At 48.6% G+C, this 18,164-nt stretch overlaps 1 protein-coding gene across 15 annotated transcripts; it reads right to left on the bottom strand.

Annotated features, from left to right (window-relative positions):
* Positions 1–1,015: 1,015 nt before the first annotated feature.
* Positions 1,016–17,896, bottom strand: RBM23 (RNA binding motif protein 23). Of its 15 annotated transcripts, none has more exons than XM_033171053.1 (16): positions 17,755–17,882; positions 12,904–13,032; positions 12,712–12,792; positions 10,938–10,985; positions 10,739–10,809; positions 10,606–10,656; positions 9,917–10,096; positions 8,703–8,756; positions 7,454–7,571; positions 7,085–7,237; positions 6,494–6,631; positions 6,316–6,381; positions 6,024–6,231; positions 3,872–3,970; positions 2,542–2,626; positions 1,016–1,945 (listed from the first exon to the last, which is right to left on the bottom strand). In XM_033171053.1, exons 2-16 carry the CDS (start codon positions 12,937–12,939, stop codon positions 1,942–1,944), a joined length of 1,392 nt encoding a protein of 463 aa, XP_033026944.1. In that variant the 5' UTR covers positions 12,940–13,032; positions 17,755–17,882; the 3' UTR covers positions 1,016–1,941. The 15 variants fall into 15 exon arrangements, with proteins under 15 accessions (XP_033026944.1, XP_033026951.1, XP_033026950.1 ...); XM_033171050.1 differs by having other exon boundaries at positions 1,018–1,945; positions 3,872–3,973; positions 17,759–17,896; XM_033171049.1 differs by having other exon boundaries at positions 1,018–1,945; positions 3,872–3,973.
* Between the last annotated feature and the right edge of the window lie 268 nt (positions 17,897–18,164).

Below are 18,164 nucleotides of genomic sequence, written 5' to 3'. Positions count from 1 at the left end.
GCCCATGACTCTTAGCCGTTTCCCACCGGGAGGCAAGCTTAGGTGGGCCAACCAGGATCAAAAGACCCCTTTGAGCCGCAAGGAGGGTGTGTAGGGATGAGTGATGGCGAGTGGGCTGAATTTGGCCCAGGGACACCCAGGCAGCCTAACCACGGATGTTGACTTGCACCGTTCAAGCAAGGCATCCTGTCCAGAGCCTCGGTGGAAAACAGTCTCTTTCTCAAATTGGTCATTCCTGAACAGGGAGCCATGGGAAGACTGGTGATGTGCCATAAACAAGTTAAAAACCAAAGGCTGCTGGCAAGTCGACAGCAGGGGAAAGCAGATCAAGATCTAATGGTAGATCTCAAGATCAGCTGTCGGGACCAACAAAGTTTCAGACTCCCAGTTATTTGACAGTAAAAACAAAAAATGTACCGGTAACTTCTTCTGCCTAAATCAGGCTGCCGAAACAAGCTGACAAACCGTGGACTTTTTGTGTGTGCAAATTCTGGCGCGGAAAACGAATTTCAAGGCTGTTGAGGCACCTTCTTACCCTTTCATTCAAATTGTATAGCTTTTGGACCTGGCTCTCATTTTGAGGAAACAGAAGTTATTCCAGCAAGTCTGCCCACCCCTAGTCCAGGGCTGCCCTGGACTTCCTCCTTTGGCCTTGGGGCCTTCCACTCATCGACTCTGCATGTCTGGCATGAGGTGTGAGCAGACCCATCAATCACTCCTGATGGAGAAATGCTTGAGTAGCTCTGAGGATGTTTCAGTTCTGACTTAATTTGGTGTACATGACTGAAGTGTGCATCTGCCCCCAGACGGTTTGGAAATATTTATCTAGAGGACTAAGAACCACAACATCCTCCCTGTCTCTCCAAACGATAGTCTTAACCTGACAGAACCTCCCAATAACACTTTCAGCCCCATATTTCAGCCTCAACCTGCAGATGTGCATCACCTCTGCCCCTCAATTCCAGGAGAAGCAACCTCACCTCTTGCTGCCCTTTCACTGCCGCAAAATGAAAAACACACCTAGCTACATTTGGTGACTTTTTATTATTCATTTATAAGCAAAAAAGAGAAAAAAAGAGAGAGAAAAAAATTAAAGAGACAGATAAAAAGAAAACCGAAATACACCTTCAAATTTGGGGATGGAGGGGGAATGGGAAAGATGTGATCCAAGGGACTCGTTTGAGGGAAGGTGCAGCAGAAAATGGGAACATCAAGAATAGGATACAGACCCAAGAAAAAGGAGGGGCGAGGGAAAGGAAAGGGAGGAACGGGACGACATCCCCACACTATAGGCAACCTCAAGAGAGATTGAGAGGGGATTACAAAACACTGCTTGGGAAGGAGGGGGGGATATCCCCTCAGGGCCAGGCCTCCCACCCAAATGCTGGTTCTCGACTCTCCCCATTTCCTCCCTCTCTGCTATGTACAAGACACACGCGCACACCCATCTGCAATGAGCTCAATTCATGAAGCCGTCCAGCAAATACCCACGCCACGCCACTGGAGAGAGAGCAGAGGGTGGGAAAGAGGAATGGCAAATGTACACCCTGGCGCTGCAAGCCCTGCAGGGCCTCTGCCAGGAGGCGGCAAAAAAACAAGAAGAGATGCTGAGAGCCCACGTCTGTGGGGGAAACGGGTCCCTGGTCCTCCTGAGGGTCCCATGCAGGGGATTTAATGCAACCCCCCCCCATTTGATTATGATTCCAGAATCAAGGGAGAAAACACCAACCCCCTCCCACCCCCAGGCTCCTGGTGGGAAGGGAATCGGAGTAAAATCAGTTCGCATTGAGAAGGGGCCCCGAGGAGGAGGGGGTGTTCCTTCAGAGTCCATCCCGCTCTGCCTTGCATTCATTGAGGGCGGTGATGTGGTGGTGATGTGGAGATGATCATTCCCCTCCTGGCTCCGTGGGAGAGGGAGGGCAGGGGGGGAACCGGGCTGAGTTACCTGGGGAGAGAGAAAGAGAGATAAAGAGAATTAGGAAGGTACAGTATACTCCCTCTCTGTCCAGCATCCAGTTGCACAGACTGTAACCAACATAAAATACTGAGGGCAGATTAGGCCTTTGTGTGTCGATTTCTAAAAGTAAGAGTTCTGAGCCACAAGGTTGCAGACAAAAAAAAAAAAAGGTTGGAAAACCATTTCTGGCAAACCACCTCTCTCTTTCCACCGCACTTCGCCACACAGGTTTCATGCCAAAATATTGCAGCTCTGAAAAATCACACAGAAGTTGTTTGATGTGAAAACTGAGTATATCCTGAGGAGTACTGTCAGAACACTAATGCACATCCTGCATCTGTGAGTAGCAAGTTTAGAAGTGAGGGGGACTGAGGGATAAGGCAGGAAGGAAGCAGCCTGGCAGTGCATTTTGGGAATGCGGGAGAACACTAGGCCAGAAGGCCTCCATTTCCACACACCAATTTAAGAGAGTATCAGCCCAATTTGGTTGAGGGAAATTAAACAGGCACCATTGGATTTTCTGGCACATAGACCACGACCCTTGCCCACCACCCCACCCCAGTCTCTGTGATTCAGCCACTCACATTGTCTGGGGAGTGAAGAGGCCCGAAAGCTGGAAGCACTGGGAAGCCAACGTCTGTGAAGCCAGGTTCAGTGCTGGGCTGAGAGCTAGAAGTGGAGAAGGAAAGAGGAAAACATTAAGAGATTATTATTTTTTTTAATAGGAAGCAATTCCCAAACAAGACAGTGGTAAAACGGGTTCATGCCCTAGGGTGCTACACAAGCTTCTTAGCAGAGACCTCTGTAAGCAGACTGGGCAAATGTCTGGTTGGATTATGGCCAGGGTAGCCTTCCCCTACCGGGTGCCCTGAAGAGGTTGGGCTACAAATTCCCATCAGCCCCAGACAGCATCGTCAATATTAAGTGGTGATGGGAGCTTATGGTTCAACAATATCTGAAGAGCACCAGGTTTGGAAAGCTTCACCCACTGGAGAATAGCAGAATGCATGCCTTGAACTCAGAGTGACCCACCTTTCCGTAATCTGCAGCATCTCTGGTTTAGAGAAGCTCATGCAGCAGAGGTAGAAAGGACCTATCCCCAAGACCGTGGAGAACTGCTGCCAGTCAGAGCAGACAAATGGGGCCGATGACTGGCTCAGTATAAAGAGGTATCTCCAGACACAATTCCCAGGAGTGTCCAACAATGGTCAGGGATCTGTCTCCCTGCTAAAGATGCCTTATTAAAGATTGTAATACGACTCGTATTATATTTTAACAACATTTATCAATTTTGTAAACAAGAGACAATTAGTAGCAAGATGCCACAAAAACTTGCCAACTACCCAAACTGAGATAAACTTGAGATGATAGATTAAGCTCAGTTCTTACAGATGCTTGGCTCAGTTTTCTGTTTTCTTTATTTTTTAGGTAAGTTCATAAGGATTCCAGAATTAGGTAAGTTCGATGTTGTTCACAGTAGCCATGGGGTGCTGTTGAAGATGTACAGAAGACAGGGTGCTGGCGTTCCACCCCTGTTTCGCCCTAGCAGTCCAAGTAATTAAGAGGCTGCTGTTTCGCCCCAGATAGGGCCAGCTTGCTGGGGATGGCAAATAGTGCACTCCCTAGGTGGTTTTCTGAGCTTCTTCAGTGGTCTAGTCTCAAATCATTAATGCATGTACTGATATTAAATATCATTGAAGATACAAATTCTTGGCTTAAGAGGCTGGATTGCTTATACTTTTCGCCAACTCCCGTGCTCCACAAGTCGTATTACTTCTACTAACAGCACAGGTTGTATTTTTCTATTATTAAAGATTGTGGCTGGACCTCATGTCTCTCAAGGTTCTCATCAGGGTCACCCCCCCCACCCCCAAACAAGCCCATCCAATGGATCGCACGCATTTCCCACCTTACCTGTCAGGGCAGCTGGGTTCAGTGCTCCCAGGGGTATCGCTCCATTGAGCTGCAGGGCCGCCTGAGCCGCGGCTGTAGTTGACAATGGGATCCCGGAACCTGCTGAGGGGAGAAGCCCCAAAGGAGACGCTCAGCCACAGACACATTTTCATTCAACAAGCATTTCCTTAGCAGAAGGCGTTAAGTGATTTAACAATTCTTTGCACTAGGCTGCTGCCCAAGCCACAAGTATATTGGGACGTGAATGAGGACCCTTTCAAAAGTTTCCCCTGCACTCCCCCCAAAACCCAGTCTGAGGTTAGTGACGCGCACTTTTCGGTGCTCCACGCCTCAACTGCAGGTGGCCACACAAACTCTCCGAAGCAACTGAAGAATCCAAGGGGATCTTTCTTTCAGTATGACTAAGTGCTCAAAAATAGTAAAAGCTGCTATGTGGATAACGCTACGATGAGCCCAATGAACTTTTTTTTGCTCTCCTTCCCACAAAACGGGGAACTATAATCTTTTCGGACAATTCTGCAGGAACCGCAACTGTCCTCTTAGTGTCTCCTCTCCCCGTCATATTATTCTGATTTCCTTCCCAGCATATCACGAAGGCCCAGAGAGGACGGCGCCCTCTAATAATTTATCCTCACAAGTTTATTAGGCAGGCTGCCCGGAGATCATAGCAGAGAGCATCGACCTCTGTAAGAAGCAGGACTCCTGTCATGTTGAACAGAGGGGCCTGGGGAAGAAGCGAAGCAGACCAAAGTGACTCTGCAGCCAAAAGGAGGCTCAGTGTTCCTGCTTCTGCCACACTAACTCTTTTCTCCATGAGAACAGAAGATGAAGTACATCAAAGGGTTCTAATTTAGAAGGAGCTGTTATGTGCTGACACAGACAGAGGAAGAGATATTCCATCCCCTCGAATAGAACCAATGCAAGAAAAGGTGTAATTAGCCTTCAGGTGTGGGTGGGGCTGAAGTTCTCTATACCTGAACCAGGGGGCAACCTACTTCTTCTTCTCCTTGCCCACTACCATAACTGTTAATAATGAAAGTATAGAAGAGAGGCTGGAGTGTTGTGATTTCCTCATCCCTCACCCACCCCTGGGTTTGCGTAACTTCCAGCTTCATTAAGAGTTCTGGAGAACTTGGAAGGTTGCTCAATGTTCTGTGACATTTCAGTTGTTCATAATACTAGTATTATTAATTATTATTATTAAGTTTTCTATACCACCCTTCATCTGAAGACCAGAGGGCACTTCACAGTATAAAAACACAAAAATATATAACATAACACCAAACAAAAACAACACCCCCCCCCCGGCCTGCACAATTAAATTCGCCAAAGGCCAACAGAAGAGGAACGTTTTCATCTGGCACCTAGAGATATGCAATGAAGCTGCCAGGTGAGCCTCCCTGGGGAGAGCATTCCATAAGTGTGGAGCCACTGCAGAAAAGGCCTATTCGTGTGTTGCCACCCTCTGGACCTCTTGTGGAAGAGGCACACAAAGGGCCTCAGATGGTGATCGCAGGGTCCGGGTTGGTTCATATGTGGAGAGGCAGTCCTTGAGGCATTGCCCGACTACTTGATTTTGGTGTGTTCCCAGTTAAAGAGAGTTCAAAGGTTTTAAGACCAAAATGGCCTGGGAAATGGATCTCTGAAGGACCGTCTTCTACTGTATAAACCAAAATAAAATAAAAAAATTCCTTCCAGTAGCACCTTAGAGAACAACTAAGTTTGTTCTACTGGAAGGAATTTTTTATTTTATTTTGTTTTGACTATGGCAGACCAACACGGCTACCTACCTGTAACTTCTACTGTACAATCCCTTGAAAACAGAGATCTGGATATGAGGTCCTATTTGCAAGGTCCTATTTGCCCTAGAGGCAAGCTAGGCAAACGTCTACTAGAAGCAGGTGTCTTCCTGGTGGTACCCTTTCCCCTCCGTAAAATTTACTTCCTATCAGATCAACACCCTCAATTGTAGTGCCAAGCATTTAAAGACTGCTGCTCTCAAGATATCTGTCTCCAGCCTGTTTTAATATTGCTTTTATTGCTCCCTGCATGGCATATCACTTCTCAATAAACAAATCAGTTTGTTTCCATGATTCATGTGAAGAAATCACTCCCAGTTTCCTCGTTGCTCAATTCCTACCAGGAAACTCACCTTCTGCCAGTTTGGCCATGAGCTGGAGCTGGGAGCCAGTGGTGCTGAGATTAAGGGCCGACCGCTCGGGCTCATCACCATCTGGGAAGGTGATGTCGGTGGTGCCGTCCAGCCGCTCAGTGACCTGCCCCACCCGCATGGGTCGGCCGGCGAGCTCGAAACCATTTAGCTGCTCCAGGGCACGGCGGGCACACTCAGCCTCTGCAAACTGACAGGGAAAGAAAGTGCTTTAAAAGGGAAGTATCTGAGGCTCCCCACCCACCTTCAAAACAAGGGGAGAGGAGATACATACCGTGATGAAGCCATAGCCCTTGGACTGCCCGGTATCCTGGTCACGCATCAGCACAATGCTGTCAATCTGCATGCAGGACGAAAAAGCCACAAATCAGAACTCCGTGAGCCCCCACCACGCTCTGCCCACTTGCTCCTCCAACCCTCCCTCCCGCCTCACCCCAGTTATGGCCTCCTACCTTGCCAAAGGGCTCAAAGATCCCACGCAGCATCTCTTTGGTGATGTTGCAGTGAAGGGAGCCAACGTAGAGCCGCATGGGCCCCCCACTGCCTTTCTGAAGGTTGTTAGCCATGGCTGCCAGCCGGTTCTTCTCTGCCTAAGGCCAGGGAAAACCGGGCAGGATTAGAAACAGCCGAAAGCAATAGGCATTATTATTTTTAAAAAATCAAATGTTTTTTCCAAACATTTGTTCCCACAAGATGGCTCGCAATATTAAAAACAGTAACAGTGTTAAAAAGTCAAGAGCCGGATACGAGTCTTACGCAAGTGTAAGCAGCTCCTCATCCCCTGGCCTTTGGGTGGGAGAAGAGGGCTGCACAAACATGCCCAAAGGAATATCTTACTAACTCTGGTCTTGGGCTTTAAGAACTTCCAGCCTTTTCCTTAAAACCCCAGCCCAGCCAGTTCCTTCCAACACTCCTTTGCTCCACCTCTCTGCATCATCTCTAGCTCCATTTCCTGTCGTTAACAACTACCCCATGCATACAAAGTTTCTGTACCCGCCCCCCTCCCACCTCAAATGTCAGCTAGTTCCCACCGCATCTCGCACCTGGGAGGCCTGGACAATGATGGGCACCCCGAGGAGGCGCTGGCCTGTCAGCCCAATGGCCAACGGTACCGACTGGATCTCACAGAACTCCACGTAGGCGATGCCCTTGGAGCGGCGGGAGTTTCGGTCGGAGATGATCCGCACATCGCGCACCTGCTCGGAGGTACAAGGGGAGGCAAGTGAGAGGCTGAACAGCTGCAGGAACCCCATAGAAGTGCAGCTGAGGACGACTAAAAAGGCGTTTCTGGTTGAGATCACTGGGTACCATACAGAACACAGAGGGAACTGTGGGTTTCAAGTCTGCACTTGAAAGCGGGGGGAGAAATAAACAGAAGTCAAAGCCCAATGGAGGGAGGGGAGACGGCCAACCTTGCCGACAGCGGAGAAAAAGTCCTCAAGGTCACGTGGGCGAATGCGGGCAGCCAGCTGCATGCAGAAGACAGTGCGGGCATCACGCTCCTCTGGGCTCAAACTGCCCAAGGGCTCCCTGTGGGAGAAAAGAAGAAGTTGCTAAGGGGCAGAGAAAGGAAGGTTCAAACCTGGGAGGAGGAACTCAACAAGCCTTCTTGGTTCTAGGGGTGGGGGACCCCCTGGTCCTGAATGGAGTAGACCAGGTGCACAGCCTGGGGGTCATTTTGGACTCACAGTTGTCCACGGAGGTGCAGGTTAATTCTGCATGCAAGGCAACTGTCTACCAGCTCCATCTGGTATGCTGGCTGAGACCCTAACTGCCTGTGCCCTGTTTTGCCAGAGTGGTGCATGCTCTGGTTATCTCCCACTTTGACTACTGCAATGCGCTCTACATGGGGCTACCTTCAAAGGTGACTCGGAAACTAGAACTAATCCAGAATGTGGCAGCTAGACTGGTCACTGCGAGTGGCCGCCGGGACCACATAACACCGGCCCTAAAGGATCTACAGTGGTGCCCCGCTAGACGAAAATAATTCGTCCCGCGAAAATTTTCGTCTAGCGGGGTTTTCGTCTTGCGGAGCGGCAATGGGAGCCGCGCTCCGCAAAACGAAAAAAAAAAAAAGACGAAATTTTTTCGTCTTGCGAGGCAGCCCCATAGACTTTTTCGTCTAGCGGGGCAGCCTCCCGCTAGACGAATGCTTTCGTCTAGCGAGTTTTTCGTCTAGCGAAGCATTCGTCTAGCGGGGTACCACTGTACATTGGCTCCCAGTACATTTCCGAGCCAAATGCAAAGTGTTGGTGCTGACCTTCAAAGCCTTAAATGGCCTCAGCCCTTTATACCTAAAGGAACATCTGCATCCCACTGTTCAGACTGAACACTGAGATCCAGCACTGAGAGCCTTCTGGCGGAAGTGAAGTTACAGGGAACCAGGCAGACAGCCCTCTCGGTAGTGGCGCCCACCCTGTGGAACACCCTCCCATCAGACGTCAAACACATAAACAACTTTGTTACTTTTAGAAGACATCTGTATAGGGATGTTTTTAACATTTGATGTTTTGGTGTGTTTTTATATTTTGCTGTAAGGGGCCCAGAGTGGCTGGGGCAACCCAGTAAGATTGGTGGCATATAAAAAAATAAAATTATTGTCATTATTATTATTCTGGCCCAAGAACCACCACCCAGCCGTCCCCCGTCGCAAACACTCACCGGAGGGGGCTTTTCTCTCTGTACAAGGGACTCTTGCTGTGCCCAAACCGACGCCTGCAAGGAAAGGGAACGGGACACAATGCAAAATGGCCTAGTTCAACCGTGAGAGCATAAACAGAGCAAGCACTGTCAAAATACACAAACTACCAAGTCCTTTCTCATTTGCTTGAGATCAAAGCCAAGAGAAAACATCCCAATGCAAGTGACAGCCTGGCTATCAAGGGAGATGCTCAGTACCACTGCTACTATCTGAAGAAGAAGAAGAAGAAGAGTTTGGATTTGATATCCCGCTTTATCACTACCCGAAGGAGTCTCAAAGCGGCTAACATTCTCCTTTCCCTTCCTCCCCCACAAAAAACACTCTGTGAGGTGAGTGGGGCTGAGAGACTTCAGAGAAGTGTGACTAGCCCAAGGTCACCCAGCAGCTGCATGTGGAGGAGTGGAGACACGAACACGGTTCCCCAGATTACGAGACTACTGCTCTTAACCACTACACCACACTGGCTGCCATATATTACCCACTCCCCAATACTGTTGCTTCTTTCTTAGCTCTTTCACCTGAAACACCTTCCAGGGCAGGGTTCAGATAGGAAGCAGCAATCCTATACTGTTTATATGTAGATTGTCTAGCCAGTGTGGGGAACCTTTGGCCGTCCGGATGCTGCTGAACTACAACCCTCCTCGGCCCCAGCAATAACGACAAAGGGTCAAGGATCATCCGGGTTGTTGTGGTTAAGCAAACATCTGGAAGGCCAAAGGTTCCCCACACTTGATATGTACATTGATTATTGTACATCATTTGTAGTATACAATAAATTTGCATTGTTTGCGTATCGTCAGCCACGTTGGGCTTCGAGTCTGAAATTCGTTTTTTTAAAAGAGACTTGTGCATTAAATGAAATGGGGGGGAATTGTTTCTGGGATATGCAATGGATGGAGAAAGCTTTAAGCCATGTCATGGAGATGCTGCTGTGGCAGAGCAGGCCAAGGATTTGGGAGACATGGATAGGAGATGGAGGGAGAAGCTCAGAGGGACATGGTCCCTCTGAGCTTCTCCCTCCATCTGCTATCCGTGTCTCCCAAATCCTTGGCCTGACTCAGCCTCTTTCGCCATCGCTGTTGCTAACACAGCTGAGACGAATTATTTCCTCTCTTTGCATTAAACAGTTGATCACCCGGGGCTTTTGTGACAGGACTGTGGCAGTGTCCCTTACCCAGGGGGTGGGGGGCTCCGGTAGCGCACTCTCTCGTCCCGCCGGCGCTCTCTGCTGCGAGACCGGCTGCCCCGCCTGCGGTCCCGGCTGCGGCTCCGGTGGCGGCTTCTGCTCCGGTGGCGGCTACGGCGATCTCTGCTGCGGCTGCGCCTGCGGTGGCGGTCTCGGTCCCGACTGCGGCTAGAAGAGGTTTGAAGAACGAGAAAGGATTATGAAACACGGCGGCCTCCCGCAAACTGCCGTCGTTGCGACTCCTAACGCAGGACCATGGGAAAGGGAACTAAGCGTGCTGGGTGATACCAGGCCCTCCTTTCACCCCACGGTGCACGACACATTTAAAGTACATTCAGAATCCTGCCAGGACCCTTCCCCTGGGATGTCTGCAGGGGAAGTTTGCGGAATGCACTTTAAATGTATGGTGTAGATCTGCCCAAAGATACTGGCTGAAATGCATGCATGCAGCTAAAATCCAACTATCCTGGCCAAAATCCTCCAATTTCTCTGGAGCATGCAAGGGGAAGTGCTCCCCCTCTTGCATTCCCTGGAAAAGGAAGGACGGAAGGCAATAAACTCCTGACATCTACGTTTGCCAACCATGGCAAGTGGGGTTCCTAGGCTAGCAACCCACACAGCTCCTTACTCACTGCTGAATCCTCTCTCTGTGCTCACTGGAGCCCATCCCTACCTACCTATGTCTGTGGTCACGGCTCCTGCTACGACTCTTGCTCCTCTTCTTTTTGCTGCAATCGGGAAGGAAGGAGGTGAGATGCGCAGGAAAGAGGGAGGGGAGAAGGAAACGCCAGAAGAAGCAGACCAACTCACCTGCTGCTTTCCCCGCTGCTGCTGGGGGCACTTTCTTTCTTTGCGTCCTTTGCTTGCTCCTCCTGAGGTGGCTGGAAAAAGGGTCGGAAGACAGAAGAGAGGGGGGTAATATGCAGCCCCTGCTCCTCCCTCAGATGCCTTGAAGCCCAGCCCCACTCTGCCCACCCCCCAGCTGCTCCCGACCGCTTTCATACATTACCTGTGCTGTGGGGGGATCAGCTGGTGACTTTGAGGGTCCTGGCTGGGCCTGGAGCAAACACAGGAGGGATGGGCCCAGCAGGGAAGGGTCACTGAGACACACAGGGAGAGGGGGGCATACATACACACACTCCACCATTCCTCACCCCACTCAAACCAAGAAAACAACAACCACCCAAAACATGTTTCTTTCCATGTCTAGCACAGAGCGGCACATCTGAGGGACCTGCGAGAATCACTGGCAGTACGTCTCAGCTCATTAATTATACGACGCATGGGAGGGAGGACCTGGAACCCCAACACTTAGAATTAAAGCAGCTGTACACCCCCATTCCTTGGAGGGTGCAGCTGCTTTAAGATACTATGCTTTTAACGTTTTGCCTTTCATAAAAATTGGGAGCACAGCTGCAAGAACAACTGAGTACTTAAGCTGCCTCAGCCGAGTGGGATATGAGAGCAAAACACACACATGCACCCCAATATAGGCCTGTCCCCCACCAAATGCTGGGAGGAGGACCTCCAGGGCTCTTTGGCAGGGAGATAAGCCACTTTTGAAGTTTGGAAACCAAAGAGTTTTTATTAGGAAAGTAAGAATTATTAGCTTTTCATATCTGGCATGTACCAAAACTCCCCCTGCCCATCATTCTACTACCAGGAATTGTTTCCTTAAAAAAAAAAACGCAATATACTGCTCAACGCAGAATTGTCGCAAGCAGTTGATATTCAGCAACTCAACTTTCAAGGGGGTTTCCATCTACTTATAGAAGGGTCAAATCTGCTTGCCTTACACCCACTTTGAAACTGGTGCAGGATTTGCTTCCCTGAGAACCCCAACTTCTACTGTAAAGAAAAAACAACTTTTCACCCACTGTTTGGCCTACCCAAAATACCAGTGACACTTAACTGAGCTCTCTCCTATTGCCAAAAACCACTCTAGGAACATTTACCTGGCAAGTATTCAGTTTCCGGGGGGGGGGGGGGAGGAGGACCTGCAGCCGGAATCAACAGCAACAAAATTCTTTGATTTAATTAATACAGAATTTGTTGTTTTTGAGCTCATAATTGCATGAGCCAAGGCTCTGCAAGGGATGCTGTTGTTTTGGTCACAACAGCAGGTGGGGCGAAGTGCCGCATGCAACCAATGCTTAGGAAGAGATAAATGTCACCACGGCCAAAATAGTGGCCAGATTCATGCCCAATGATTTCTAATGGGAGCTGCTTCTAAATTAAGTGCATTTCAGAACTACCTTAAACAAATAAAGGCCAGGGGAAAAACAGCATGTCACACAAATGCACGTGGCTTTCTTTGGAATGGGTTATTCTGCTGCAAAGTTTGGGTGCTCTTTGGCAGGGATGGAGAGGAAAAGTGGTCTAAGGTTTATGAAAGAGAAGGAACATTTTTATTTTATTTTCTAGACTCTAGGCAGCATGGTGACCAAATTGTGGCAAGCAATTGGCAACTCCTGATCCAAGAAGCTTGTTTCTGAATTATCATGATTTCACATCTTTAGTGGAAGCTGCCCCTGCATCTATATGCAGGCCAATAGCCAATTTATTTGGTGGCCTTACAGTAACAATGGAAACAATAAAATGCAGCTACGGAGATTAGAAACGACGCTTAAAAACAAACAAACAAAGTTGAGGCCTTCAGAGAAGGGAGCTACACAAGGAACTACATTAGGCACCACACTGCAATCTTGGTAGCATGGCTAAGAACCCCTTTTTTTTCACAGGCTGGGCATGCTGCTGCTGCTTTCAAGAACTCACTTCCTTACCTCCTCTTTCTTGTACGGGGCCTCCAACATGGCCTCTATCACGATATCAAAGTCATCCGAGGCCATGCCGTCCTCTTGGCTCTGCAAGTAAGAAGAAAGAGGGGAAGGGTTAAACACAGAGTTGCCTGCAATGAAACCCCACAACACTACCTTCCCGAAGAACAAGAGAAGGGGGTGAGGGTGGGTACTCACTGGGTCCTGGGATGGATTGGGGAACGCCGGATCCATGGCTGGCCCAAACGGGTGGGCTCCCCACCACCCCGAGACACAGGAGCTGCTAGTGGAGAAGGGCTTCTAGCAGGCAGAGAATTCGATCACAGCCTGGAGAAGATGGAGGCATGGGTGAAATTGAGAAGTGGGCTACGCAGGGGTGGGCAGGGGAGACCGTGCATGTTGCTTGGATACGCTAGAGTTCTAGAATCTACGGATCTGTAAAACCAACTGGAGCCCACCATGTGACCTCTGGGATTCTGGAATGCCAAGACAAACATGAAAGAGCATCTCAAGTTGCCTGCCCACCTCCCGTGCAAACGATACCTCTCCTCTAGCAACCTGCCCCTGCCTCTTTTTCTAATCTAGAATGATCTCAATCCATCCAGTAAACTCCTTCACTTGGGAACGTGCACTCCACACTCCTTCCACAGACCTCACAATGAAAAACATCCCCCAGGAGAGTAAAAAATGAAAACACCCCACTTCTCCGTCTGGGTAAAGGGGTGCCTGTCAGGTGCACCTGCAAAATAGTGGTTGCAATATTTTTGCTTTAGAATGATGTGGGCAGGAGTGGATGCAGGGAAATAATTATTATGTGATGTGTTTTAATAAAATCAAGGTTTGGGCACAGAAACCGAACTTTTTTAGAGGGGGAGCAGAGACAGGACATAGAGGGACTGTGTATTGGCAACCTTTGTAAATGAAGACCTGTATTTTTACTCTAGAAAACCAGAGATCTGTACTAACACCTCATAATCCCAAATATCTCCACTCTGAACTGCCTTGCACTTATTTCTACGGGACTTTGCATAGGACGGAGCAGTTAAGTCTTTAGCAAACAGGAGAGCTGTTGTTTTCTCTATGGCCATGAAGTCTTCACTGCCAATAGCAAATTTTACATGAAAATGCTGAGATTCTTGTCATACCACTGTAGTACTGAATTTTAGGCACACACCTCACTGCCAGAACACATTGTTCTTCAAACCTTTTTAAACTCATATTCTTCTATGTTTATTCTAGTTACCTGAGCTAGGAAGTTACTATGCAGAAACCTTGCACACTTTTGTACGTATACTGTGAGTGTAAGGATCTGAGCACTGGGGCACTAACCCAACACTGGCAGTAGAAGAACCAGAAGTGGGCATCCCTGATCCCCTCCTACAGCCAGACAGTCATTCATTCAGAGAAGAAGGAAGAGCTGCTTGATCAGAAACTCTAGTCCGTTCCCTTCCTCTTTGCCGCTTTCACTGTTAGCAAAGTAGATTGGGTGGTTGCAAACTTCTGTTGCCAGGAGGAAAGCATATCTGGCTCTGTCTGCTGCAGGATCCACTGCCCTAAGAGTACCCCACAGTAGATTCACACAACCAACAGTAACCCTAAGGCTAAGAAAAACCTGCAACTTTTGGATGCATGGAGTTCATGTAGTTTGTGTATTGTCAAAGACCTGATGAACAGTGAGTCATAGTCTGTAAACATGCAGGAGTTTATGAGAGGCTTCCTCTGAAATTCCAAAGTATACATGTAGGAAGGAACCTTCATGTAGCTTTCCAACATTAAAAGACTATCACATCATTGTTTTAAATTTTAAGTTGATTCAAAGTTTCTAGTCCTTGTTGTTTCGTTCAAACAATTAGTTTTGTCACTGCTATGGAATTCTCCCCATCTTTGCCCTGGAGTTCTTTGGGCTTTAACTCTTCCATAGAAAAAGAGAACCTTGTTCTAGAATAGTAGCTGATCATTTACTGGGATACAGAAGCAACAATTTCCCACCTTCCAGTGATTTACTCAAGCAGAAAGATCAAGTGACAGTATCCGCTAGATAATACAGTACAATTAATTTCTTCATTTCTCTCGATAAATGCCTAAGCTTTATTACAACAGTGACAGCTTTTAAAGGACACACGGTCTACTGAAGACTCAGAAGCTAAAAATGGACTTCAGAAGTATTCCCAATGGCCATGCATGGCCTAGAAAACTCTCCATAACTCCTACAGGCTACCAAACACAGCCTAGATTCTGGGTTGGGTGGTGGTGGTCTTTCTTGGGATTTTTTAGCTTAAATATTCTGGTGAAGCCTAAAAAGTGCCAACAGACCATGCATATTGCACACATGCAGATATTTGCCTAAGCTTGGGGTTTCCTTGGAATCTGGAATGTGTCCAACCTTAGTTAAGATCTCTCGTGGTGTATAGCTGCATTCAGTTGTGACAACATGCATGGGCTTCTTATGTTAACAGACAAAAGATGCAGAGGAGCTGCTCTTCCAGTCACTTGCAGATGTTTTCTGGAGTGTCCAGAGTTGCCCAGTTCTAGTCTTCATGGTACAGTAGAAGCTATTATGTTTCCATCATGAGGAATTTAACCACACCAAAGAAAGCTAGCAGAGACGAGGCTAGAACACAGGATCTATACCACCCTGATAAAGAACTCACTTGGATCTCAGGCTTTTCAAATCCTTGTACTGTATCCTCTAAAACAGAAGCAGCCAACGTGGTGCCCTCCAGAAGCTGTTAGCCTGCAACTCCCACCACCCCACACCCCTAATGTGAGCTGGCAGTCCAACATCCGATTGGAGGCGCCAATAATGACTACCCCTGCCCTACAGCATCAAAATGATAAAGCATCTATGAAGATTGTCAAGCCTCAAATTTAAGGATTCACTATGCAGAACCTGCTTGCTCCCTACTCTCCCCAATTCCAGCCTTTAATTACTGCTCAGGTTTTATTACACTGTGCAACTCTTCCATCATGAAATCTATGACTAGCTTGATATACATGCCTGTAGCTCCAGACACCCACTAGTCTAAGGCAGTTGTGGGGAGCCTTTGGGCCTCGAGAGCTGGTTGGAATCCAACTCCCATCAACCGTGATGTGAGTTGTAGTCCAGCAATATCTGGAAGGCCACAATCTCCACCCCTGTTCTATTCCGTTCATGTCAGATATAAGTGAGGTGCCCTATGGCCACAAGACAAGTCCTCTTTAATACCAAAACAAACAAAACATGCAACTCCAACTCCGTCATTTGTTTACTAGACTTTAGTCAAGGAGCTCACACATGTATTCCATAAGACCGACTCACAGCCTGCTCCAGCTGAACTATTCCCTCTCCACCACAGGGCTACCTACCACCAACTGCTCTGTGGGAAGGATTCTCAGCAGGCAAACCCCACCCCAGAGTCTACTCTGGCTACACTTCCTTCACTCTCCCATAGGGCAATGCTACCAATAATGGTTGGATGGGAAGAATTGTGAGGGCTTTTCATACACTGATGTTGATCATCATCATCATATGAGGTTGAATGTTTCTTGCAAGTTGCCTTTGAAGAATCGTTATCCTGAAAGGAGGATTTAAGGAAATGAAATGAGCAGAAGCCACCATATTCTCAGGGGTAGTCTCCAAATGTTCTCCTTATACTGCAATTCCCATCTCCCCGACTATTGGGCGTGTTGTATTCCAACAACATGAGGAAAGCACCACATTGCCTACCCCTAGCGTTAAATAAACCCTTAGTTTGACTTTTCCTAATATAACTCAGTAGCTTTCCAGACTTCAATCTAGTGGAATCTAGACAGACAAGAATGGTTCACACCATTTCAAAGCTTTCCCCTAAATAATATCACTAGAGAATGCCACTCCAGTACCTGCTGGCTCTTCTTCAACTCCCTGCCTACCCCAAATAATCTACTGAATTTTGAAATATTATATTCCCACAGATCACTTAATACCTGTTCTGCCTTCAACTCGACTGTCAAAGTTACCAATACTTCAGTTGATGAGGTTGGCAACGAGGGGACTGCAAACCACAAAAAGAAAAACAGCATTTCTTGGGCTTCAGGGACTGCAATACCATGCATGCTAACCTGAACACAACAGCGCTTACTTTTTAGGAAAGATACACAGGTCTATATTAGACCTGCAGTCTAACAGGGAACCCAATAGGCTGCAATCATGTACAGTACTTGCAACATCCGTATCTATGTACAGCATCCGTATCTATGTACAGTATATGCACAACCCACTTTTCCACCCAAGTCTTCAAAGGGCCTCTTCACGTTCACCAAAGTACAATGGATACACCACAACAGACACCTCCCCCACTCCAAAGTGTGGCCTTAAAGCTTTTTTATCCCGAGGTGGTTTGGCCCTCCTCGAGTCCTAACTCCCTTTAAAAATGGAAACAAAATAAAAAATTCCTTCCAGTAGCACCTTAGAGACCAACTAAGTTTGTTCTTGGTATGAGCTTTAAAAATGGAGTAAGCTATACCACCACTCCAAACACCGCCTGCAAGTAGGAAATGAGCCACATACATCTTGAACATTTATGTTGCAAACCGCCCTGCTATTCTTGGATGAAAGGCGGTATATAAATTTAATAAGGATGATCATACATACATATATAAAACACAATACCGCCATGTTTAGTACCCCTCCCCCCGCTCTCTTTTAGGCTCAGAGGCACCATCTTGTTACCTGCCTGGAAACCCCCTCCCCTCCCCCATCGGAATGAGACCCTGCACCGCCTACCTGGCCTTTCATCCACCACCTGCCCCCGCCCGCAATGCGGGAGGCGGGTGGGAAGGAAAGCGGGAGGGCAACCAAAGGCCAGGCCCCGCCCCCTCCTCCCAAAGCCCCGCCCTTTGCCTCTCGCGGCGTCTGCGGCCCTTCGCCCCGCGCTCCCGTCTCTTTTTCAGAACGGCGGGGAGCCCTAGAAACCCCTCCCGCTGACGTCAGCACCGCGGCCGTGACGTCACCGCCGCCACTTCTGCCCGTTCGGCGCCTCCGGGCTCTTCCCCCCTCCCTCCCCTCAGGCCTTTCTCGAAGTCACTCACCCACCTCCCCCTCCCCTTTGGCCGTTAGACCCCAGAGGTCTCTTTCCGGCCCGGGTCAGCTCCAAAGTCTTTCGCTCTCTCCTCAGACGCGGCCGCAACAAGCAGCAGCGGCGATGTTAAGATGGCGGCGAACACTTCTCCCTCCAGAAGCTTCCCCCTCCCTTCTCCTTTGCCTCGCGGAGGCCCCAAAGCGCATGCGCGTGGACTCTATCGCCGTTGATTGGCTAAGAGCGGAGGAGGAGGAGGAAAAAGAGCAAGAAGGGTCGGGGGAATGGGAGGGGGAGTTCCATTACAATCAAGACGGCGATTGGTCGGGCTACGGCACGAAGGCGGGCTTTCAAGCCGTGATTTCGATGCTCACTCGATAATGGCTCAGGGACGTTTGAGGTAAGGTTTTCCTTTTGCCCCCG

The sequence above is a fragment of the Lacerta agilis genome, chromosome 14, assembly GCF_009819535.1.
Source record: "Lacerta agilis isolate rLacAgi1 chromosome 14, rLacAgi1.pri, whole genome shotgun sequence".
In the NCBI taxonomy this organism is placed as follows: Eukaryota; Metazoa; Chordata; class Lepidosauria; order Squamata; family Lacertidae; genus Lacerta; species Lacerta agilis.
The sequence above is the reverse complement of the archived record's forward strand: the minus strand, read 5'-3'. Positions and strand labels throughout refer to the sequence as shown.